Source organism: Hippocampus comes, unplaced genomic scaffold (assembly GCF_001891065.2).
Source record: "Hippocampus comes isolate QL1 unplaced genomic scaffold, H_comes_QL1_v1.1 scaffold299, whole genome shotgun sequence".
NCBI lineage: Eukaryota > Metazoa > Chordata > Actinopteri > Syngnathiformes > Syngnathidae > Hippocampus > Hippocampus comes.
This window is the reverse complement of record NW_017805694.1, coordinates 394,438-418,131: the sequence shown is the minus strand read 5'-3', so window position 1 is coordinate 418,131 and position 23,694 is coordinate 394,438. Positions and strand designations below refer to the sequence as shown.

General features: G+C 51.4%; 1 protein-coding gene across 3 annotated transcripts in view; it reads left to right on the top strand.

Moving 5' to 3' along the window:
• LOC109522973 (CUGBP Elav-like family member 2) overlaps positions 1-22,752 on the top strand; it is a 23,923-nt gene extending 1,171 nt beyond the window's left edge. Inside the window, exons 1-14 of one of the 3 annotated variants that reach the window (XR_002169670.1) lie at positions 5,152-5,374; positions 7,093-7,283; positions 10,427-10,509; positions 11,830-11,878; positions 12,211-12,345; positions 13,191-13,270; positions 14,171-14,332; positions 15,251-15,311; positions 15,484-15,618; positions 16,197-16,325; positions 17,153-17,329; positions 17,438-17,581; positions 17,723-17,909; positions 19,568-22,752. Coding sequence is in view for 1 of the 3 variants with exons in the window: in XM_019881799.1 (XP_019737358.1) it covers positions 5,289-5,374; positions 7,093-7,283; positions 10,427-10,509; positions 11,830-11,878; positions 12,211-12,345; positions 13,191-13,270; positions 14,171-14,332; positions 15,251-15,311; positions 15,484-15,618; positions 16,197-16,325; positions 17,153-17,329; positions 17,438-17,581; positions 17,723-17,850 (1,560 nt within the window). In the remaining 2 variants the exon portion in view is untranslated. Of the gene's footprint in view, positions 1-5,151; positions 5,375-7,092; positions 7,284-10,426; positions 10,510-11,829; positions 11,879-12,210; positions 12,346-13,190; positions 13,271-14,170; positions 14,333-15,250; positions 15,312-15,483; positions 15,619-16,196; positions 16,326-17,152; positions 17,330-17,437; positions 17,582-17,722; positions 17,998-19,567 lie in introns of those variants that run through there. The other 2 variants (XR_002169671.1, XM_019881799.1) reach the window with 2 other exon arrangements.
• The last annotated feature ends 942 nt before the right edge of the window (positions 22,753-23,694 follow it).

The window sequence follows — 23,694 nt, the reverse complement described above, 5'->3', positions numbered from 1 at the left end:
CCCCCCCCCCCCAAATTTAGCCACACTAGCTCCTCCGCCCACCGCTCCTTCGCCCCTGTAGGGAGGCTTACCTAACCCCCCCCAATCATTATTGAGCCTCCGAGGAAGATCTCGTGACCGGACCCGTGTCAACAACAGGCTTGCGAAGACTCATCTTTTCCATACACCAAAGAAAGTGGCCCCCGGGTCTGCGCCACAGGCCCTGTCTTTTAACGGCATGGCTTAAAAGCGGTTAGTTGTTGCCAGTAACTAGGTAACTAGGTTCGGGTCGAGTTCTCAAACTAAATGGCGACTGAAACGGGTGGAAGTTGAGACGCACCAAGACCTGCAGCCGATATCCCAAGATTTGTCGTAAAATCGCCACACCTCAAATGTTCCTATAATTGCCTCGGTACAAAATACGGCGAAGAGGTTGTCGCTTTCAAACCACTCTTGAATTTACGTTGAACCAGGACACGGTGTTGATCACCTCGAACCCCAAACGATTCCATTCTTAGCATCTTAGAGCATGAACCATAAATTTTTTATTGATATTGTCACAGTCAGTTCCAAAGCTCGGGACGAGCGACGGAAAAGGCTCGATGCCCTCTGAGCTTAGTTCTCAGTACCTCTAATAGCGTCCGGTCCGCAGACCTGAGGCCGCGGGCAGGGGCGGGGTGAGCTCAGAGAGGTCAGGTGGGGGCGGGCCATTTTAAGATTGGAAAAAGCAATCAGAGAATCTGAAAAAAAAAAAATAAGACTCTAAAAAGGGGAGCCAGCGAAGGGATGCCAGAGTCGGAGTGATGCGCTCCCTTTTTATGCGAGTTAGTGGACGGAAACCCGCGCGACTTGCTCGCTGCTACCTCGATGGCAGCGACCTCCGCAGAACCCCGAGTGGTTCCCGAGAGCTTGCAGAAATGAGTCCTTGAAGTCATTGTTGAAAAAGCCTCAACTGGGCGCCCGCCGTCGTCGGAGATTGATTTCTCTGTGTGATTGTTGACCGCGAGAGCGACTACCCGGGGCTGAAGTGCGATCCCGAGGCGGCCGTGGAGCCGAGCATGCGTCACGAAGCCCAACGACGAAGTGGTTGGCGTTCTTTTGGACGGGGTTTGGCTTCCGGGGGATTTGGAAAGGCCGGCCGCGTCGGCCTCCGCCCGATATTCCAACACGCCCGACTCGGCGCCGTTCCGGAATGGCCGCACGCCGTCGCAACTCGGGCTGCACAACTAAATGGAAAAAAAAATCCATGGCGCGATCATCGCAAAGACGTGCGCGAAATGAATACTTGATGCTTTTACATATAACGTGACCCGACATTGACCAATCAAATGCAACCTTATCATCTCGGGACATCGCCAACAAGAAATGACTTGAAAATTAGTCCCAAATCCGACAGAAGAGCGCGAGGATTGCGCCTCGCGTTCAGGTCGATTGCGAAATCGATGTCTTTTGGGCGGATTAATTGATGGCCCGAGGCGTTCGAACACTTGACTCGTAACACGTTTGACGCCGCTCTCATTTGGGCCGAGTTCTTCGGGCATACACGAGCAGAAACGCGAATCCGGTCTCACCGCCGCAACGGTGGGATGGCGAGATAGCCGTGCTGCAAATTCTGTGGCAAGATTCCCCAAACAAAAGATGATGTGGTGGAAGTGTTACGTAAGAGCAGAAGCGCGCGCTTCTCCGCGCGCGCTCGGCCGGCCAGAATTCCGCCGTTGTTCGCAATAATGACTGCGTGTCGAAATGTGAAGTGTTGTCCGTTGGAATGAGGGCACCTCTTCCCGGCGAGTCGCTCGGCCTCGCAAACGGCCGCCGTCTCTTTGGAGTGACGCTTTTGTGGAGCAGCTCAGTCGGGGGCGGGCGGGCAGGGGGGGGGGGCGGACTATATTTAGCGCCTGCTATTCGTTCGATGTCCTAGTTGTCGCCGGGGCGGCGTTGTCTTCCATCCAACATTCCTTCACGGCACAAATCAGACAATTGGGAGTACAGGAAGCGGCGATGTGAAGGTGCAATTGCCCTCCTCCTTTCTGCTCCGTTTAAGTTGATTTGGGATGCAAAGCGCCGGCTCGCCCTTAAGCGGCATCATCCGCGACCTCCGGGGACCCCCGTGCCCCCCGCCCCCCGGTGGCCATTACGGAGTTAATGGTGCAGGCAGCGGCAGCGTCCTCGAATGCTGCCAGCCTGTTGGCCAACGACAGACGTGATTTGAACGCATCTGTCGTCGCACGGGGGCGGTTGGGGCAACAATGAAGATGAGTGGCCGTCGTTGCCCGCATGGGAAAATAAAGGAAAGTGGACTGCGGGGTTTTTGCACGCATTGATGAATGCCGAGCTCTGAACTCGTGCAGAGTGCTTCTCATGAAAAGCGACTCGCATCACAGGAGGATGTTGTTTTTTTTTTTTTTTTTTTTTAGATTTTCCCAACCGAGCTGTTTTTCTTTTTGAAATTGAGTTTGGTGCTTTGAAAACAAGTCGTTATGTACTCAAGGTAATTGCTAGCAAGCAGCTGCTCCGCGTGACCCCCCCCCCCCCCCCCCCTCCCCCTTTACCCTCAGCGGTGTCAAATATAAAGCCAAACAGCGGCGTACCCTGTCACCGCAGCCTCGGGCCAGCGAGCAAAACTTGTTTCTACTGTAATGGCCGGAAGCGACATTGGTTTGGAACGTTGCCCCCCACCACAACAGCTCGAGGATCAATATTTTAATTAGAGCGACATGGCACTCGTCCAATGGATGTTGCGAGCTCCGGCGAACCCTTAAGTACAGCAAAGACGGCGTGCGCCGGGTATTTGAAATGATGAGAGCCATACCGAAACCTCGATTGTCACGTTAGGGTGGAAGGTGTGGCGCTCCGATCCGGCCGCGGCCTTTTGGGGGCTTGCTGCAGTTGAAGTATCGCTCACTTTGAAAAGGGAGGGGGGGGGGAAACAGAACCCCAAAACTTTTTGGGTTCTTTGAAGAGACTGAGCGTGACCAGACTCTTTTCCTTGTTGAACCAACCCAAGTGCCGCCGAAGTTGGCCGCCAAGTGCCGTACGGCGTTGCGTGCGCTCCCACAAAACGGTGGGCCAACTGTACAAGGAGGCGAAGTTGAACTTCAGACGCTCCACTTTACAGTGGGGCCTTAAATCGTAATCTTTATTGATTTATTTGAGCTTTTGTGTTGTAACCAAAATGTAAGGCGCAAGCAAATATAAGCTACTGGTCGTTAGGGTTAGATTGATCTGCTTTTTTTTCAGGGCTGATGCCGACAACGATTATTCAAAGTCAGGGAGGCCGATTGCCAGCATATCCGTCCGCGTTACTCTGCGCGTCATTTCATATTTTTGTGTCAGTCTACATCAGGGGTGTCAAACTCATTTTTGTCATGGGCCACATTTCAGCTCCCGTTTCCCTTGGAGGGCCGTTATGACTGAAACCAAATGCAAAAAGTCAATCAAGGTTGATTTGTCTGTTGTTTAAATTATTGTAATGAAGGGTTTGGGTACAAGAAAATGCTTACAATCTGTCTCTTATTTATTACATAAGAGAATTTGAAATTTTGGTCGAGACTTTAGCAAGCATCTTGGAAGTTGATATGTTTGATTTGCTTTTGCGGGCCAAATCAAACGATGTGGCGGGCCAAATCTGGCCCCCGGGCCTTGAGTTTGACACCTGTGGTCTACATGAACGAAATGGGAAAATTTTTGTTCCGAGTCAGCGACTTGCGGTCACGGGCAACTGACACGTCTTTCTCCTCATTGACTTCGCGTCGCCGCGGCGCTTTATGACGCGGTCGGACACGGAGCGTCGACCGCCTCGACGAAGAAGCCGACAGTGTTTTCCAGACAAATACTTGCAATGACGTGACGACGGCGTTGGCGTCTGTTCCGACTTTCATGCAAATTGCGGTCACGTCGCCACGGTAGGAACCCAAGAGCGGCGTGCGAAGTCCGTGGCAAAGTCCGGGCATCCGGGGTGCTATTATGGGCCTCGCGGAGGTGTCGCCCGCGTGCCTGCCCGGTCAGAGCTCAGCAGCGGGTTGCGATAAATCATCGGCTTTTACCGCCGCCGCTGCGGGAAGCGCGTCAGCTGCTAGGGGGGCGTCGACCCTTTCCGGCCTGTCAGCCAAACATTTGATTGCAGCTGCGGCGGGTTTCCCAAGCACCAAGCCTGAGCAAAGGTGACGGAAGAATACAGGGCAGCAGACAAACGGTGGCTACGCGTGAGCATGGGACCCAAGGGCGGGCCTATGCCGGAACCCCGGAGGGCCAACCGGCGCAACCCCGATATTTTAAGCGGAAACCAGAGCTCGAGCGCGCTGGTCAAAGAATGACGGAGATTTCGCTGGGTCGGTGTCGCGGGGCCACCTGCGGCTCGTCGCACGCTGCGAAACCAAAAACGTGCAAGACTTTCCCTGTCACGGTCTCGCGGCGTTTTAGACGCCGCAGCGAAAGTCCCTGATGATGTCACACGAAACAAGGTTGCGACGTTTGTTGCGCTACTCGAAACCAAAAAAATCGGCCACAGCGATGCCCGCGCGGTCCAAACCGAGCTAAAATGGTGTCGTCTGATCTCGGCGTATCCGGCCGGTATCTTGTCGTTCCCATCGCCACCCGCAATTCGTGACCATCGGCGAGGGTGGGAAACGCCCGGGCGAATCGAGAGCTCGCCCTTTCGGCTCAGCACCTTCTACACCGTGACACGGAGTCGGCATCGCCGCGGGGGGCCGCACCGACTTACCGGTCAATCTGCCCGTTCCTTTCTTCCCTCTCTCGCAATACTAGAACGGCTCCACTGGGGGTATTGCTTGTATTTCATTCCACCACCACATTTAAAAATGTGTTTTTTTTTAAATGATGCGGTTTTCTCAACCAAGCGCCCGCTGCAAAATGGCGCCAGACGCTGCTGGCAAAAGCGGAGAAATGGTATCGCGCAGTCGCCGGTGCCTCCGTGGCCGTCCACGGATTCCGAAGCGTGCCCCTGAGTCGGCCCATTGTGCTCGTGGCCTCGTGGTGAATAGCGTTGGGCGGCGTGGGGAACAATGGCACATTGTTCCCCCGCCGTGCTGAAGAATCCGCGGGTTACTCCCTGTACCATCCCCGGTGTGCCTGAGGAGGAAGAAATTGTGTCGCCAAGCTGCCATCCGTAGTGCTTTGCGAGCTCCGCGGCACCTGCCGAGGCGGTCGGTCGGGCAAGTCGGGGGGAGGGCCAGGCGCTTCCCAAGTCACTCTGCTAATGTGGACAACGCTGTGGGAATAAAAGCTTTCGGAGCCAAGCGTGGCTTTGGATTTCAAGGGAGGAGAGCTAGCGCAAACTGTTCCTCGCTAGCATGTCGTTGAAATCCCTCAAGGAGTTCGGCGTTTCGGCCGAACGTCTGGGCTCCTTTTGTAAGCGGTGGATGGCTCGCGTCCAAAGGTCTGTGTGCCAAAATGGCCGTTTTGTTCTCACCGCGACCGCGTTTTGAAGTTCACCGTTGATCTTGACGTGCCCGTCCGGGGCGTTTCTGAATCCTCGTTGCGCTTTGAGACGTGCCGCCTCACACCGAACGAACGCAGGATTTCGGGCCCAGAAGCTCATGGTGAGATTCGCTTCTTGTCGTCCCAAGAAGTGTGTTTGCTGCCCCCAGCCCATCGAAATAAATAAATAATGCTAATCAAACTTGCGCAATGTACTTCCTCCTCTCACTCCTCACAATCGCCAGCTTCGGTGCCGAGAGAGAAGCCCCCGCTATTTAGTGGCCATCTGCTTTGGCTCTCGAAATCTGGAAAGCCACCGTGGCTCACGCCCACGGCCGATCGCTTCCCTCGCAGCAGTACTCCTCCCGAGTGTCTGCGTTTTGGATTCAGGGCACCCGGTAGTGACATGTGACAAGGCCGCGATATGCCGTCCGAGTCTCGTTTACCTGAAATCGGGTCACGGGAGAACAAAGCCGATGTCATGCCCTGTGAAAGAAAATGCTTCCGACGACAGATTCCGCTGAGCGTGCAATAGGCGCCATTAAAGTGCGCCTTTTTTCTTTTCTGCCTCCTACATCCACTTTAAGTGGGGACGCAACGCTCGAGAAATGCAAAGATGATCTTCGCGGCTTTTGCGTCGGCGCGTAAGGCTCGAAGTCGACTCGCCGCGAACGGTCTGCCGCCAGTGTTGAAATGCCCCAGCGAGCCCGACTATACGAAAATAAGCCGAAGGTGGTGGAGAAGAGCTGCGCTCGCTTTTGCTAATTTGATTGTGACTTCTGTCAAAAGATTCAGACCAGAGGGCGAAGAACGAGGGCAGTGCCGTGACGCGAAGCTCAAATTTCATGCAAAGTCAAAAGCCAAAGACCGAAAAGGGGAGTTTTCCGACGAGTTTGAAAGATGGACAGCGAGGGGGGCTTGCCGAACCTGCGGCGGGAAAGGCTCGCTCCCTCTCGGAGTGTCCCGAGGCAGCGGGCGGGGTCGGAGGAGCTCCGAGAGGTGCCACTCAAAGATTTGAAAACCAATCACAGGAGCTCCCAAACAACTTTAAAATGAGCCCATGAAGGGATGCCAGAGGAGGAGTGATGTGCTCCCTCTTGCGTGTACCAGTCGAAAGGCGATCGGCGGCGTTCTGGACCAACTGGAGACGCTTGACGGAGGATCCATTGGCCGACTCCAAAGTCAAGTGCCTTAGCGGGCGCTGCAATGTGTTGAGAAATCATGAATCACACATCAAGAGAATTTGAGCACATTCTAGTTAACTCAAAAAAAAGATCTTTCTTTAGCCCCCCACCACCACCACCACCACCACTGGCAGAGTCCTCCGAATCCTTTCATTCAATTCAATGCGCATGTTTTGGAACCCAAGTCGATGTGGACTTGTGGAGTCGTCCCGCGATTCGTTATTGATGTCGCCGGTGCATTCATGCTAGCCGCTAATCGCCCGATGGCAACTTTCAAGGTGGGTCCCGCTGGCTCTCCTTGAAGCTTTTCAAAGCGCCCCAACAGAAAATCGACACCTCTTTTCCACTCGGCCGATTCACTCGATGGTTAACATCAACCATTTAGCCAATAACCAACAAAGATTGAAATGGACCGAACAATCGCCCGGAAAACGTGGACGTGGCAATTTCACAGCTGAGTAGCTGTATTCCCCCCTCCCTCTCTTCCCCACAGCAACGGCATGAAGATGAACGGGTCGTCGGAACACTTGGATCAGCCGGATCCGGACTCCATCAAGATGTTTGTGGGCCAGATCCCTCGCTCCTGGTCAGAAACGGAACTCAAGGAGCTTTTTGAACCCTTCGGAGCCGTGCACCAGATCAACATCCTGCGCGATCGCACTCAGAACCCCCCTCAGAGCAAAGGTAGGACCCGCGGGGACCGTGTTCGCGCTAACCGCTTCCTTGTTGAAATCCGCCCGTGTCCCCACCGTGTGTGAAAACGCGCTCGTTGCCATCTCTCACCCACAGTCACATATCGACATTTACCCCCCCCCACCCCCCCACGGGGCAATGAGCAACACTGCTTGTCTGCTCTTGCAGCACAGCTGTGTTTGTGCTTTCGCATGACAGCATTCAGTCGTCTTAAAAGCCATTTCCATAAGCCGCATTAGAGGAAGATTTCCTTTTTACTTTGTAGCCGACTGTGCTGGTTTTCAAAGCTGTGTCGAATAAAACGCAAGGTTATTCATTGCATCCGCATACTCGCTCTGTGTGTGTGCGTGTGTGCGAGCGAATGCGAGCGAAATGACATTTCAAGCAAGTGGCGCATTTGAGTTCACCGCAGGATGCTAACAAATGGTGAACCCTGTTTCCGCTGCGGCGTTAATGGGAACATAATCCTCCGTTTCTTTTGGTGCACAACAACTGAGAGGTCCTGAAAAAGGATGCTGGCAAAAAAACAAACATAAAAAACTGGACTGAGCACTTTGAATCTTCCAGAACAAATCACCTCACAAAAGAAGAACACTTGCTTCCGACAGTACAGGACGTCTCGGACTGGCTCTTCGAAGTCAAGTCGCTTTGAGACGGCGCTTTTCAGCTTGACGCCTCGACGAGGAGACGGTCTCCCTTTGAATTTTTGGTGGGGAATTGATATGGAACTTGTGAGCCCATTGGGCAAAGGGGTTCCTCGAGTAGCTGGCGAAACAAAAGGGTCAAGATGTGCTGAGGGGGGAAAAAAAAAGTTGGATTGTCACTTGGGAGCAGATTTTCGAAAGACGGTGTCAAAAAAACCCGCCGTTTCTCCGCAACCAATGGTCCGATTCTTGCAAGTTTTGTCGTTTTGGACCGAGGCAGAAGCGAAGCGGCTTTGTCGTCGAGACCTGCCTGGAGCCATTTTCACAAAGACGGGTTCGCTGACATCGTCATGCAATCAATCGGTCTGCAGATTTTCCCCGTCGAGCACACGTGCGGCGCACCCGCCGTATGCTAATTAAGTAGCCGTTATTTTGGGATGCGCTCCGGCGTTTGACAAACGGGTGAATCAACGACATCCGCGACATCCACCGGACCGCGCAAGTGACTCTGCCGGCTCGGAGCCAATCATCCACCCCCGAGCGCTCACGGCGGTCAGACCGGTTCGGATGCGGCCGCTCCACGGCCCGCTTGCGACCGCTGACTTTCCGCTCTGCGGCTCGCCGTCGGCCTGCCCGTAAATCGCTCGTGCCGTCGGGTCCCCGTCGGGCCGCGCTTGAAAATGGCCGTCGACTTTGTACGATTCTGCCAGCGAGTGAAGGCACCTGGCATCCCAGCGTCTCCCAAGGGAGCGCTTGTGACTCTCCAGGCGACGAAACAAGGCGAGCCATTCATTTCCATTCAGGGAAACCGTCCACAAGCGTTTGTTTGAACAAAACGCTTCCCAAGGTCGAACGACGACTCTTGTCGCCGTGACCGAAGGGCGACTGACTCGATGGGGCCATCCCGTTGCGAGAGACCCTCTGGAACTGGGGGGGGTCCAAACTCCTGCCTGCTTTCCGGCTCTCCCCGGAGCAACGCGCCCGCTTCAAATCACGCGGATCTCGTTCTCATGCCGCTTCAGAGCCGGCCAATGAGCCGATTGTTTGAATCGGGCGTGTTGCGGCCGGGAGAGCTGCAAACCGCGCGAGGTACGGTGACCCCCCCCCCCCGGGCCCGGGGCCGGACATCCCTGCTGCTCTGGAAAATGGCAGCGATCGCACAGACACGTCAATGTGAGTCCGTGCGTGTGTGTAATGGGCAGTGTTGCGCCCCCACACACACACACACACACACACACACACACACACACATGGCGGTGTCCAGAGAGCGGTGGTTCAAAGGCCGCTTTTTTTTAAGCCCAACCCCCCCCCCACCGCGCCACCAACCCACCGACTTCCTCTCTTCCTCCTCCTGGTTCTATGTGGCGTTTCAGCTGCGATGGCCCATCGCACCCCGTTGGGAGAAGCGGAGGTCCACGTGATGCTCTCAGGCTCATGTTTATTTGCGGAGTGGATAATACAGCCGCCCCTCAGTCTGCTTTTCGCTTGTTTTTGGCCGCCAAGTAGCCTCCGTCCAATTTTTCTTTTTAAACCCGTGTCAAACGCCGGTCATAAAACAGTCCTCTGACGAGGCGTCGCCGGTCGTCGGCGCAATCGCGTGCGGCCGCGTATTGGTGTTCGGCAGAGCGCCCGCCCCGCCCCGCCCCCGCGGCCCGGCAGCTCCAGCAACGGCATAATACGCACTATGTAGGTCAGAGACGCTGCAGTGCTCCACTTCCCTATCCCGCTGAAACTGACAGGCTGGAACGCCACCGGCGGTCTGCTGGGACGGAAGGATGAGAGGCCCCTCCATCCCCCCCCCTTCTTTCCTTCCGCCCCCTCCACCACCTCTTTCTTCCTCTCTCCCATTTTTTTTTCTCCCTCTTGCCGTCTGAACGCTTATACGCTTTCAAGTTGGGCGGACCATAGCAACTCTGCAGGACGTGTTGGGGCTGTCTTGACCTGTGTTTGGGTTCACACGGACAGCCTTCGAAGCCCCCCCCTCGTTACAGTCAGAGTTGCACCATTAAAACTTCTCCCAAAGGTTTCTACAATTTTGAACACGTTCCACATTGGAAACTTTCCATGGGAATGAAACTGGCAAGTGGCAATGAGAATGGATCAAAGTACGAGAGCTCACTCGATTTTATTTTCTTTTTTTTCTTAAGGCAGATTTCGAGAAACGATTAATCGGCTGATGAATTGGGGAAAAAAAAATCTACTCAATCAAATCTTTTGGGGTCCCTTTCACGCTCATCCCAACATATGAATTCGAAAAGTAGACGACTGCAAGGCATGAAAACGCTGAATTTCACCATTCGGCGCGGCCTACGTCGCACTTTCTGTGGTCACGTTCATTCGGGTGATGATGCTCAAACATCTTTTCCCCCCGCCCTTTCCATTTCGTACATTCCCGCTTTGCGAATTCCCGTTATTTTCCAATCGTGCTTAGTTCCCGTCCTGCCGGTTCAGCTTCCCTTTTGAAATTGTTGTTCCCTCTTTCTGTCACAGGATGCTGTTTTGTAACTTTTTATACAAGAAAAGCTGCACTGGATGCCCAGAACGCCCTGCACAACATCAAGACCTTAAGTGGGGTGAGTGCGCAGCACACGCGATGGGCACGTAAGCCGCGTTGCCCGGCCGGCTTGGCTAAACGCTGAAATTCTCTGCGATGGGCTGAAATTGGGCTTGAGCAAAAGCGATTTATTTGTTCAGGCCCAGCCAAGCACCCGTTCACCTTCAAGTGGAATACATTATTTATGCTAGCCCACGTGAATCATTGATGCACTTTTTTTTTGTTGGGGGGGCGGCGGCGGTCTTCAATAAGTAACCCTTAAATCTGGCCGCCGTAAACCAGACACACGTCAAGCTCTGCAAATCTCCCCATGAATATTCGCTATTCTGAACGACTACTTCCGCACTTGATTCAAATATGAAAGAGCAGTGATTGGGAAAACGAAGCTTCATAAAGCACTTGTGACTCCTCTAAGATGGGTGCTCTCGGTTTAAATATAACATGCATCTTTCCACTACATCTTTAAACCAAGAGTGCCACCTAGAGGAGTCAAAATCTATCACAAGCGCCTCATAAAGCTTCTGTTCAGTTAGTCGAGCTTCGCAGCCTTCCTGGCACCGGCTGGAGGTGACCGAGTTTGGATGACAGTGGGGGGGGGCTTGAAAGCTCATTCCAGATTTCTCTCACTCCTTGGTCAGTGATGCTCACCAGTAGCCATATCGAGTGGGCCATCTGTCTGCTTCTTTTTAGTGCTTCTAAAAACAGCCCCCCCCCCCCTCCGACCGTTTTTGATTTGTTTTTTTAATTCTGCGCATACAAGCTGCTAGCGCCTCTCGTCTGTGTTGTTTATTCTTTGATGCCATATGGCTGTCAAAATGTGCAAAAAATATATATGTATCGATTGCGACGAAGTCATGCGAGGACACACACGCAAAAAAAGAGGCTCCATTTAAGCGGCGATAAAGAAATGTCAGATCCTTGAGTGCTTGCTCTGCAGACACCCCACCGCCCACTCGCCTGATGAAGAACGAAATGTTCTGAGCTTGTTATTGTGCGGCTCGGGCTCGACGCAGCCCCGGCCTATAAGGAAGATGCTCCTCCGGGCTAAATTTCGCCCTACATCTCGGGCCGCGTGGAGGTGAGCGGCTGGTCAATGTGCAGAAGAAGCGCGACAATACGATTACTAAGCAGAGAGCGCGACGCTAATGCTGTGAACCGAAACACTCGGAAAAAGTGGTGGCGAGGGAAGGGAGGGAAGCGAGCGTTTTGGCGCAGACGCGCTCGGAGGAGTGTGAACCGAGAGATGCGCCGTTACCAGCTGGAGTGCCGACGTGGTCCGTGGATGATTGTGGCCGCTTGCACTCAATAACTCCCTCCGCCCTTCTTTTCCACTCCGTAGATGCATCATCCTATTCAGATGAAACCAGCTGACAGTGAGAAAACGAGCGGTGAGTATTTTTTACATTTAAAAAAAATATATATTATTAAATGGCGGCATAAAGTGAAGGTTCTAGTGGAGCTAATGGCAGTGCCAGATCATTTCTATGTAGCGGTGAGCGCTCGGAGGATTAAAGGCTTTAAAAAGGCACCGAGGGAGCGTAGGTACGGGAGGTGAGGGGCGGGGGGGGGGGAGTGGCACAAGAATGGATAATACAACATCATCATCTGCATCTGCCTGGAGGAGCAGGCAAGGAGGAAAACAGGAGTTGTTCAAGTGAAGAGCTTGAGTTCTGCCCTCCCCCATCCCACTTTTTTTTTTTTTTTGTGTATGTGTCCGCAGCGGTAGAAGACAGAAAACTCTTCATCGGAATGGTTTCAAAGAAATACGGCGAGAACGAGGTCAGGATGATGTTCTCGTCCTTCGGCCAGCTGGAGGAGTGCCGAATCCTGCGCGGACCCGACGGGCAGAGCAGAGGTAAGTGCCGCCCTCCGTAACCCCACCCCCACCTCCCCCACCTCTCCGATAAAAAGGCTTTTCTAACGGCGCGACACTTGAGGGCCCCCGCGCGGCACATTGAAGGACGGCCGCAGAGCGCCGCGCCATCCGGGTACAATGGGCCCGGTCGCCCTGGCAACTGCCGCCTGCCTGCCTCGGTTGGGCGTGCGCGGCTGGCCGACGCCGCGGCTCCTCTCTCGTTCTGCCTTCGTCGTACGCGCCGCCGTTCCACGAGCAGAAAAGGCTCATCAGAGCCGTGTGGGAAAACTTGAAAGCGGCCGTCGCACATCTCGAATTTTATAAACCTGCGCACGACATCTGTGAGGGTTTTTATGTTGTTGATTTTTTTTTTTAATTTGGGAGGGGGGGTTGTTTTTTTTGGGGGGGGTATTTTCAGCTCTTTGTGATAATCGTAGCTGAACGTGTGTGTATGTGTGGATATGTATATATATATGTATATATTTATATATATTTATATATATATGTGTGTGTGTGTATGTATATACACGTGTGCGTGTGTCTATAAAATGAGTGTTTTCACCACACAGTGGAGGCTCTCTGGGCGGCTGTTTTTGAATCTGCCAACTCACTGTGCTCATGTGTTCCTGTTCCGTTGTCGTCTTTTTTTCTCTGTGTGCTAACCAGTGAGGGTGGTTCTGTGTGCATTCTCTGTGACTGTAATGTGTTTTTTGGGGGTTCATAACGAGTTGTCCAAACCTTTTTTTTTTTTTTCTTTTTTGTCTTGTTTTTGTTTCTTCTTGTCCCTCCCTCTCTCCGTCCCCTCCCTCTCCTATTGTTCCCTCCTCCTCCCCCTCCTCCTACAGGCTGTGCGTTTGTCACATTTGCTACCAGGGCAATGGCACAGAATGCAATCAAAACCATGCATCACTCTCAGACTATGGAGGTACTGTATCCCCCTCAACACCTATTTCTACCCCCCCCTCCCCCCATCGACTCCCCACATACTCTGCTGCCCCCTTGTGTTGGAAAAGCTTGAAAGTGTCTAGGCCAGACAGTGGCAAAAAAAACAAACATGCCCCCCCCAAAACGTTCTTGGATTACGCAACGTAGCACTGCCGACTTCCCCAGCAAGATGGGAATGGTATTGACCTCTCGGAGCCCAGCCCCAGTCCGTTGAAAAGGGGCCGAACCGAGGCTCCGGTTCCTTGGCCTGGCTTAGCCACGCGACTCTCGGAAGTGGGGCGGCAATAATTTGACGGCCAGTCAGTTGGAGGCTCCAGCATCATCTGCGCGAGCTCAGCAAACGGCAGGACTAAAATTGGTCCCGCCTCGTCGCGGCCGAGGCGCAGAGGCCATTTTCCCTCTCCGGCTCTCTACTCTGACAAAGACCTCGCAGCGCATGCCCTTTTGTCCTCACGCATCTGTCTGAGCCGTTGTGTGCCTGTCTGACTGTCGACGCTGTCTGTCGTATCGCACTCTCCCCGTCAACGTCTGCTGCCGTTTGCCTGGTTTGATTTTTGAGATGGCCGTCTTCCATTTGTCACGCGCGGACTCCGAGAGTTCGGGGCCCAAAGCGCCATCGTCCCGCGCCCTCTCTGGAATGTGAGCTGGCTCAGCTATGCATGGCACATGTCCTCTGTGTGTTAGCTTTTGTATGAATGCGGCTACGAAAAGAACCCTTCAGGCATCGATGATGACGCCCCTCGCCCTCCCCCATGCCCCCGATTTTATTTGTATTTCTCGAAGCCAAGTCCTCCCAATTTCCCCGGCTTGTTTTTCCGAACCATTTTTTTTTCTTCTTCTGCTTCTTTTTTTTTTTTTTTTTATGTTGCTGTCGCTTCAGGGTTGCTCGTCACCTCTGGTGGTGAAATTTGCCGACACGCAGCGGGATAAAGAGCAGCGCCGTCTGCAGCAGCAACTGGTGCAGCAGATCCAGCAGCTCAACAGCGCCTCCACCTGGGGGAACCTGGCCGGTTTGGGCAGCCTCACGCCTCAGTACCTGGCTGTAAGTGGCTTCGACTCCGTCGAACTCATTCTTTCATGCGACAACAGTGGAGCTAAACCAGACGTATTGTTGTTTGAAAAACTCCAGTCCGCACAAGGAGCCCACCCGCGATCGCTGAAACGAAAAAAATAAATAAAATGACGTCTCCAACGTAACGTAATCACGTATGGGCTCGTGGAGAAACGCCGCATTCCAACCAAACCTTACCATTGAAGTCCACTCATTTGATGCTACCTTAAATTATGCGAATTGGCATTGATGTTAACTGTCAATGATCATCCCGAATATGCTACTTCAAAAGTAGGTTGTGCAGAATTTGGTGCCATCTAATGGCGGGATCATAGAATGCAAAGAATCTGAAAGGCTCGGTGCCTCCGGGAGACTCCGCTTTGCAAAACGAGCGGCAATTTCTTGAGCAGAGGTGCAAGCAAAACTGTCATCCAAAAGGACTTCCGGTTTTGCCTCTCGAGTGACGCGGTCAATGTGTGGCGTGGCTTTACGCAAGCTGCGCCCATGGCGTCGCGGTGAGGAAAAACGGTCGACAAATTTGTCTCCTTCGGGTATCCTTAGCGGAAACGTGGCAGCCGATTGCTTGGCAACATTCATCAGATGGAAAGAAGGCCTCGTTTAGAACGTAGTATGCGAAAGAACGTTTTGGACTTGAGTGCCTTCTTTTTGAATGAGCGGGTTTTTGGGAGGCCAGTGGGGGGGTTGTTCATTGTGGAATACTACCAATGCCTCCAATTAAGATTTGCGATTTTGATATCGAACGGCAACAGGAAGGCCCGACGATGGGCGCGTGAGACGATAACACGAACGGCCGATCTCCTGCGCCGTCCACTTGCCGACCGGTCAAACATCTCGGCCTGAAATTGTCGGGGACTAACTGAGCGTCTCCAATTTCATCCCCTTCCTCAGTTGCTGCAGCAGGCCGCTTCCACAAGCAACCAGAGCACTTTCAACAGTATCCAGAGGCTAGGTGAGTTGACTCGCGGCTGCCGGAAATGTACGCGGTTGCGAAAATCAGCCTGCCGACGCGACATGGGGTTGCCTTTACTGCCTCGCGAAGCACCCGTTGGGCTTCAAGATGACAAATGCTTGCAAAATGTCTCCCGGCTCTCTCCGACCAACGGCGGAACTGTTCTTTGTAGGGGTGAATCCGCTTCAGCTGCAGAATTTGGCCACATTAGCCGCGGCGGCTGCGGCGGCGCAGAGTTCCGGCAGCCCCACCTCTTCCAGCGGCCTGTCAGCCGCCACCAGTGCGCTCGGAGCTCTGGCCAGCCCAGGTGATTTCGCCGCAGCGTGTTACGTGTCGCGTTCCAAAATGCTCCGCGTGGCTGTTCTTTGCCAGCGCCGTCGGTGAATTGAAACAAACTTGGAATGAGAATCATAAAGACGAAGATATCTGGCAACCGCTCCGATGGCGAGCCACAATTGCAGACGGCGAACCACTTCTGGTGATGCGCCACCGTAGGTTCGAGGGTGACCCGTTTTTGACTTTGAAGACTTTTGTGACACTGTTAGCGCACACTGCACCCAAAGCATCCCAACACAAATAGCTATCAGTGAAATAACACGTGCGCAGACACGCCATTTTGTTATTTCCCCCCGACACCCTTTGCGAGCAACTTGGGACCGGGTGCACGTAACCACACGAAGCCTTGCCGCTGTAGATCTTGGCTGACGCGTAGTCGACAGACCGTTGAGGTTTCGAATTGCACAAGCGCTCCCTAGAGCTGCGTCAACAGCCGCGCCGTGGCGGATGTGGAGGCCTCTCAGCTTCCCGCACATTCTACAGTATGTGTGCATGGGATTTGGCGGCCTCCCGCGTTGACTCTGTATGTGGTGTTGTCCCCCCCACCAGCCGGCTCAACGGCGGGTTCCAGCGCCAGTGCCGCCATGAACACGCTGGCGTCTCTGGGCACCCTGCAGGGTCTCACCGGGGCTTCCGTTGGCCTCAACAACCTCAACGCTCTCACCAGTGGCGTCGCCGGTAAGAACGACTGAACATTTTTGCGGCAAGTTTAAAAAAAAAAAAAAACACACACACACTTGATCCCCACTATTTGCAGGGGATCGGGACCAGATTGACCGCAAATAAAAAAAAGAGAGAGATAGAAATGTATATATTTCTAAAAATTTGAGTTGATGGGCTGCGGAAACTTGATTTATTATCGACAAAACATCTCCAACGGGAACAAGTTTGCGTTTGCTGTCATGTCTTGAACTTTATGGCGCCAAATGATGCCACCGCAATCCATCGCTGATTTTGGACACAATGCAGATTATCTGCTGAGCCGATCAAATGTGTGTCGTGTACTTAAGTACAGTTCCCCGACTCCGTTCAAAAAAAAACAACAAAACCCGTCAGCACTGATTTAACTCCTTTGGCAAAATAAAAAACTTTGACATGCGCTTAACTGCAAAAGTAAAAAATGGACTTCTACACAAACAATGAATCGCCCCCCCCCCCCAACCTTTCCGCTCTCAATGTACTGCATAGCTTCGCTTTTCAGATTCGACGGCGAGTTTTTGAACGTGCGAAGCTTTTGCCGTTCGGCCCGCACCTGGCAACGCGTTTGCGGCTGTTGTCGTGCACATTGTTTTTGTTCCCTCTCTGGGTCGAATCTCGATCGTCGGGGCGTCGGCGTCAAACCTATTTTGACGTGGGGAGGGAAAATCAAAAGCCAAGTGTGTTTTTTCCTTCACGTTGGGAGTGAAGCCCAAATCGATACTCCTTCGTGTAATTGCAAGTATTTTTTTGGCACCTGGCCGCTGTAATACAAGTCGTGCGCGTGCGGCGCCTCGTCTTTGGAGCAGGGATGGGGGCCCTGAACGGAGGCCTGGGCTCGTCCATGGCCAACGGCTCGGCGGCCAGTTCCATGGACGCGCTGACCCAGGCCTACTCGGGCATGCAGCAGTACACGGCCTCGGCCCTGCCCTCCCTCTACCCCCAGCCGCTCCTGCAGCAGAGCATCCCCGGGCACCAGAAGGAAGGTGAGCGCCCCCCCCCGACCCCCGCCTTCCGTCGCTCACGCTTCTTTTCGGCGGGGGCACTCCGTAACGTGAGATCCTGGCCTTTTTTGTTTGACGCGAACGGAGTAGGGCCGGAGGGCGCCAACCTGTTCATCTACCACCTGCCGCAGGAGTTTGGGGACCAGGACCTCCTGCAGATGTTCATGCCCTTTGGGAACGTGGTGTCGGCCAAAGTGTTCATCGACAAACAGACCAATCTGAGCAAGTGCTTTGGTGAGTGCGCCGCCGACAGAATTTCCTGACCACGGCCTGGACTCGGTCCTTTGAAATGAGTGCCTGGCGCGCGGCAGAACGGACGGCATCCAAAGAAAGCGTCTGACCGTCCCGCTCCCCTCCCCCGCTGTGCGTCCTCAGGGTTCGTCAGCTACGACAATCCCGTCTCGGCGCAAGCTGCCATCCAGGCCATGAACGGCTTCCAGATCGGAATGAAACGGCTGAAGGTTCAGCTGAAGCGTTCCAAGAACGACAGCAAGCCCTACTGATCCTCGCCCCGACCCCCCACCCCCCCATCCTCCCCAGCTCTAACGCTAGCGATGCTAGGGTAAGTTCGCCCTCCGGCCAGTCACCACAGCACAGACTCGGTGGGGGCAGGGGCGGAGAAAGGAGCCCTGTGGCTTTCCTTCAAAAAACAAAAACGACAACAACGACAAAAACAAGTTTGCAATGATCTTTTCACGTCTACTGTATTTCATTCCTGCTGTTTGAATATTTTAATGTATGATTATTTATGACTATCACTTGAGTCGGTGTTGTCACCGGAGGGAGCAAGAGTAGAGCGTTTTTTTTATTTTATTTTTTCTCCTCTTCTTTCCATGCCTTCTTTTAATTGCCTTCAGCTGGCGCTTAAGACAGGTTGACTAAGGGTCGCGTGGGTTTCTCAGTGTGCTTCTTTACCTACATGAGTCCGTCTCATCACTCGTTGTGAACGTTGCCCTCTTTGTTTCGATGTCTTTCTCCCTCTCCGTCTCTCTCTCTGTCTGTCTTTATTATTATTATTATTATTATTATTAACACCCTCCTGCAGTCATTTCCATCCATCTGGGCTTGACTCCAGATGGATCTTTTCGGTGCCAAGTACATTGCATGTTGGGAGTCCGTTTTGACACTTCCTCCAGTCCAGTCCGTGTATATTGTGTGTTTTTGTGTTTTGTTTTGTGGAAGGCGTCGTTGTCGTGTGTTGTTTACCTTCCACTGTATGTTGCCGCCCTCTGTCAGGGTTCCCCCGAAAAACGTGAAATGTGGCTCCACCACCATGTGAAACCACCACATACATGCCTTTCGGTGACTCTTCCGGTCTCTGTTGCGTCCCGCTGCTTACAGCCTGTGACACTGCAGCGAGAGAAAAGATTGTGCTCAGGACCGTTCCATCGATGAACTGGACCCCCCTAGATGAGCGTGTCGTAATGATGGTGGTTGTTTAAACTGCACCAACTAAATGGGGACGAAGCAAAATTCACCCGCCGACCTTCATGAAAGTGAGAGCCACTTCTTGGCCGCTGATCCATGCCGAGGGTGACGAGTTGGATTTTGGCTTCCGACACTGCTTCCGGGTTCAACTCGATGTCAATTGCTAGTGAGCCACGCTACGGCAAATCACAACCCCGTTGTTGGAATACATCAGCCGGACTATTCGCTTTTCCATACATTGATGATTGGGGATGAGCGAGTCCCCACACCAGGCAAGGCAGCGCGGTCGGGTACCGGAAAAGGCTCGTGATGAGCGTCCCGCCGGACCTCATGCCTCAGGCCCCGAGCAGGTTGCAAAATGCGTCGTCTTCCGGATCCGACCGACAACGTGTGGTGTTGAAAAGGCTGAACGAATCGCCGCTTTCGGGACAGAGTGAAGTGAAACCACGGCTGTCCATGACATCCAAATAGTTGACTAGTTATTGATTGATTGTTGCGGCTCCAGTGCACATAGTCCAAACTGTCAAGGACTCGCGCGCCCGCTCGACGATCGCCCGCTCGACGATCGCCCGCTCGACGATCGCCCGCTCGACTTCCAGAGTTTGCATGTGGGCGATGGGGTGGCCATCTTGTTTTTTGGGGGAACCCGGCTGTGTGTTGATTGTTGTTTTGGGTGCCTCGTGGCTCAAACGATTCACGTGCCGTGGCCCTAACTTTGTGCTCTCTCTCTCTCTCTCTCTCGCTCTCTCTCTGTCTGTCTCTTGTGTTTTTATCCCTTTGTTTGATTTTTAGAACAAATCTCCATGCCTGTTTGCTCATCATTAGCCTAGCATGTCTTCACGATGTTGAAAGGCAAAGGCGCGCTCCCCGCTGGTCTCCTCCTCCTCCTCCTCATCCTCACCACCACCATTGTTTGTGATGTCTCTCTTAAGATCGCCTGACCAATACCTGGCCCCGCCCACTTAGCTCAACCTGACTCGTTTCTGCATGCGTGTTCATCATTTGTCTTTTGTTTTGTATTGAAATGTGATGAGATGGGAGAGAGGTCAAGCGAAAGTAATGTGAAAACGTACCTACGTTCTTTTTTTTTTCCCTGAATATTTTAAAAACCTGTGGGATTTCTTAGTTGAGCTTTTTTTTTTTTTTTTTAAATACCTCTCGGTAGGGTTAAATACAGGGATTGGCACGCCAGCTGTGCTATTGGTGCCATTAGCAATATGTTGAAGAAAGTAAAGGCTTGGAAACCACTTTTTCTTTTTTAAACCTTCCCTGATCAGTTAAAAAAAAAAAACTGTTGGCGCTCTTGAATGAGCGCTACATTTGGCGGGCAGTGTGAAGACTTTTTTTTTTTTTCCCCTCTCTCCATCAAGGTGATTGAAAATTCGAGTTTGTTTTCATTTCGACATTTTTTTTATACTACCAATGGCACAATAAAAGGTACATTTGCTCAGTTTGGAGAAATGACTACCTACACGAGTCAACTTTTTTAGAACTGATTCACAAATAGACAATCTGTGGTTGAAATGCACACTTAGATTACCTATATTTTGTACCATTGAATCTATAGAGGTCTAACTAACAGAACCCAGGCAAAAACATTGGGTTTGTTTTTTTTTTTTGTTTTTTTTTTTGGGTGTGTAGATTTATGTTGTAATGTCATCTGTGTTGGGAAAGGGGGGGGCGCTGTGGTTTAAAAAAAAAAAAGTTTTGACAGTCACTTCTACTCAATTGAAACCACACTTGAATTTGAAAATTCCTCTGCATCCATTCGAAATTTGTTTCAGGATGTCTTTGGTACGTATTGTTGATTTCTGTGAATGATTATGTACAGATAAATCTTCTTTTTTGTTTTTTCCATTAATATGGATGCTTTCACTGTTGTTGGATGCCTTGTGTGATTTCCAATGTTTGTTAATCATACAGATGATAGCCAATGTCTTTTGCTTTTCTTTTTCAAAGTGCCCATGTGTCAAAAGTTTGGATGCTCCACAACAAGCTCGAGTTTTGTTTTTTTGTTGTTTTTTTTTTTTTTTACATGCGCACAGGCATGTGGCGGTTTGTGCGCTCATCAATGCGGGAGCCCCTGAAGACGAGACCACTCACTCAACCCCCCCACCCCGCCCCTTGGGAGTTGTGACCCCCAATTCCCACCACGCCTGTGTTGGTTTACAAATACATTCCACTGTTTCTGCACAAAGTTTACACTTGCCCTAAGGGTGATTTTCTGTTTTATTGTACCACACCAAAACAACCACTTCTATAGCCACCCCCAACCCCTACCACCCCCCCACCCCCCCAGATTTTTGCGCTAATGAGTTGCCAACTCAGGGTATTTCTTTGATGTGTGAGAAACAAAATTTATGACACGTGTACAGCTTTATTGGGTTTGTTTTTGTCACCTTGTCTGCAACCCCCCCACCACCACAAAACGAACAAGACCCCCCCCCCCAAAAAAAAAGTGCACAAAATGCGCGTTGTCTTGCAAAGGAGCACTAAGCACAAAGACGGGAGCTTTTCTGGGGGCAAAAGTAGTGTGTGTGAGTGCGTGTGTGCGTGCGCGTATCCCAAGAGTTTCTTTTGAATGCTTTTTACGGTGTTTTTTCTAACTCTCGATATATAATGCAATACAATAATTCAAGTGCCATACACGTCTAGAAAACTGCCTACACATCCTTATCGGGCCTTGGTTAGATTGCTGCACTTGGCCTTTTATGTGTCACTTGCTTAAACGCCAATCCCCCCCCCCACCCCACCCCCAAGAATATTTTGGGTGTCGTTAGTAACTGTATTGTGTCGTGAAGCATTTGTCGATAAAATAAACACCCTCATATATAGAAATATATATAGCGAGAGAGAAAGAGAGAGATCCATTCACACGGCTCTAACTATGATACATTGGCGGGCGTGAGCTCATGCACTGAAAACACTTTGCGACCCCACCTGGACTCGATCGGACGTTTCCAAGAACCACTTTGTGAGTCAAGCATTGTGTTGTCTTTTGGGGGCGCGCGGCAAAGTGTTTAGAGGAGAAAGCACAAATGTACCCGTGTACAGCCAGTCTCACTTCAGGGGCTTCCATCACCAAATGGCAGCTGCCAAACAATCACTCCCCCCCGCTTTGAATTCCTCAGCGCTCGGTTTTGGCACGGCGCGGTGGCTTTGCATCCTCTTTCGATCTTGTCTTCGGAAAATCGGACGCACGCCGGTATGTTATTTCCTCGGCTGATGAATAGAAGTGTTCCTTTGTTTGGGGTGTCGATGAAAAGCCAAAAAGTGGGTGCGTCTCGCTGTGATCTTGTGTTGGTGAACGAGGGTGGCATATGAAGGAGGGTTAGGAAGAAAAAAACAAAACAAACAAAAATCTGAGGCATATGCAGGCTTTTTCCAATTTTTACGACTGGTTGTTCATAATGTCTTTTGTACCAGTGACGCTTTTGATATTGGAAATTAAAAGGAAAGAAATTTAAATTGTCTGGCCTCTTTGACCAGGTCTTTTTTTTTTTTTTTTTTGCTTGTTGCTGTCAGGCTATTATTATTATTATTATGATCACCGTTTTATGTCTTTAAAACTAAAAAGGAAAAAAAATTGCCTGGTTTTGTCTTTACTCTCCTCAATTAGTTAATCCATTTCTGGGGGGGTGTGATCCTCTAAATGGTGGTAAGTTTCATGTTAGTATTTGTGCTGTCATCTGGATTTTTGACGTGCGGATAATTGTCTTAGTTTAAGAGTTAACCGTTTAGTTTGAGCCTTGCTTTAAAAGAAAACATTTTTTTGGGAAAAAAAACATTTGTGTAGATTATTTTGTGTGTGTGTGTGCGCGTGTGCTTTTTTTCCCCCTACTCCTAACCCCCCCCGCCCCTCCCATAGCAGAGTGTGTAGACAAAAAAAAAACTCTGTTCTTCTTTTGGTCGCTGTTTGTTCATATGTGGTGTGTTTCTTTGCCTCTGTCTCCAAATTAAACCATTTCCCCCTAATATGGACGCCGTCTTCGTGTGTGCTGTTTGTTCAGTGGCGTACAAACGTTAGCAAACGACCCCCACCCCACCAGAGAGCGAGTGAGAGAGTGCGTCACGCTTTGCAAACCTGTTCCACCTCCCTATTCTAATTTGCTTTGTTCCTAGTTGTCAGTTTTGTCTTGTTGGTGTAAATAACTCATGGCTGCCAAATTTACAGGAATCAATGAGCCATGTTTGGGGTGCACCTTGTTTCCTCTTTCGCAGTTAATCCCTGTTTTTTTTTGGGGGGGGGGCATAAATGGGCCAAAATAGAAGCCAAGACAATACCTCGAGGTGCGATGGATCAACTTTAGGAAGCAGCAGAGTCAACAGTTTCGAATTTTGTTTGTCTACAGACCAGATCCAGAGTGCACATCTACACACCTTTAATTAAATTGCATATACATTAAAAAAATAAACATTTAAAGCCATATGTCACTTTTGGGCAAAGGTTTGCAAGTTGTGTGTGTGTGTGTGTCAAATGTTTTCAATGTTCAAAATCGCTTTGCGACAAAAAAAAAATGCAGGCGAACGTTTGACGACTGTTGGAACATTTGTGAACTGAACGACCTCTGTCGGGAACGCAACGTTCGCTACCTGCCAAAACACTCCCAATAGTTCTCAGCTCAGTAGGATCTAATTCAAAACTTGAATGAAGGGTGTGTATTTGAACGCAGCAGTCTGCCACCTCTAAATGCCAACTGTGATTATTTGTAAACGTAGGAAATTTAATAATGGGCAAAAAGTTGTTTCCAAAATACAACTCGAAATGACGAGGGACCGCTTGAAGGAATGAACGGAACTGAAAACATCGCTCCTGATTGTTACGTGTCCAATTTCTACCCACGGGGGCTAAATATAACAAGGGTGGGGGGGGGGGCAATTTCCAACACAAAATTGGAAATTACGAGTCAAGAGGGAAG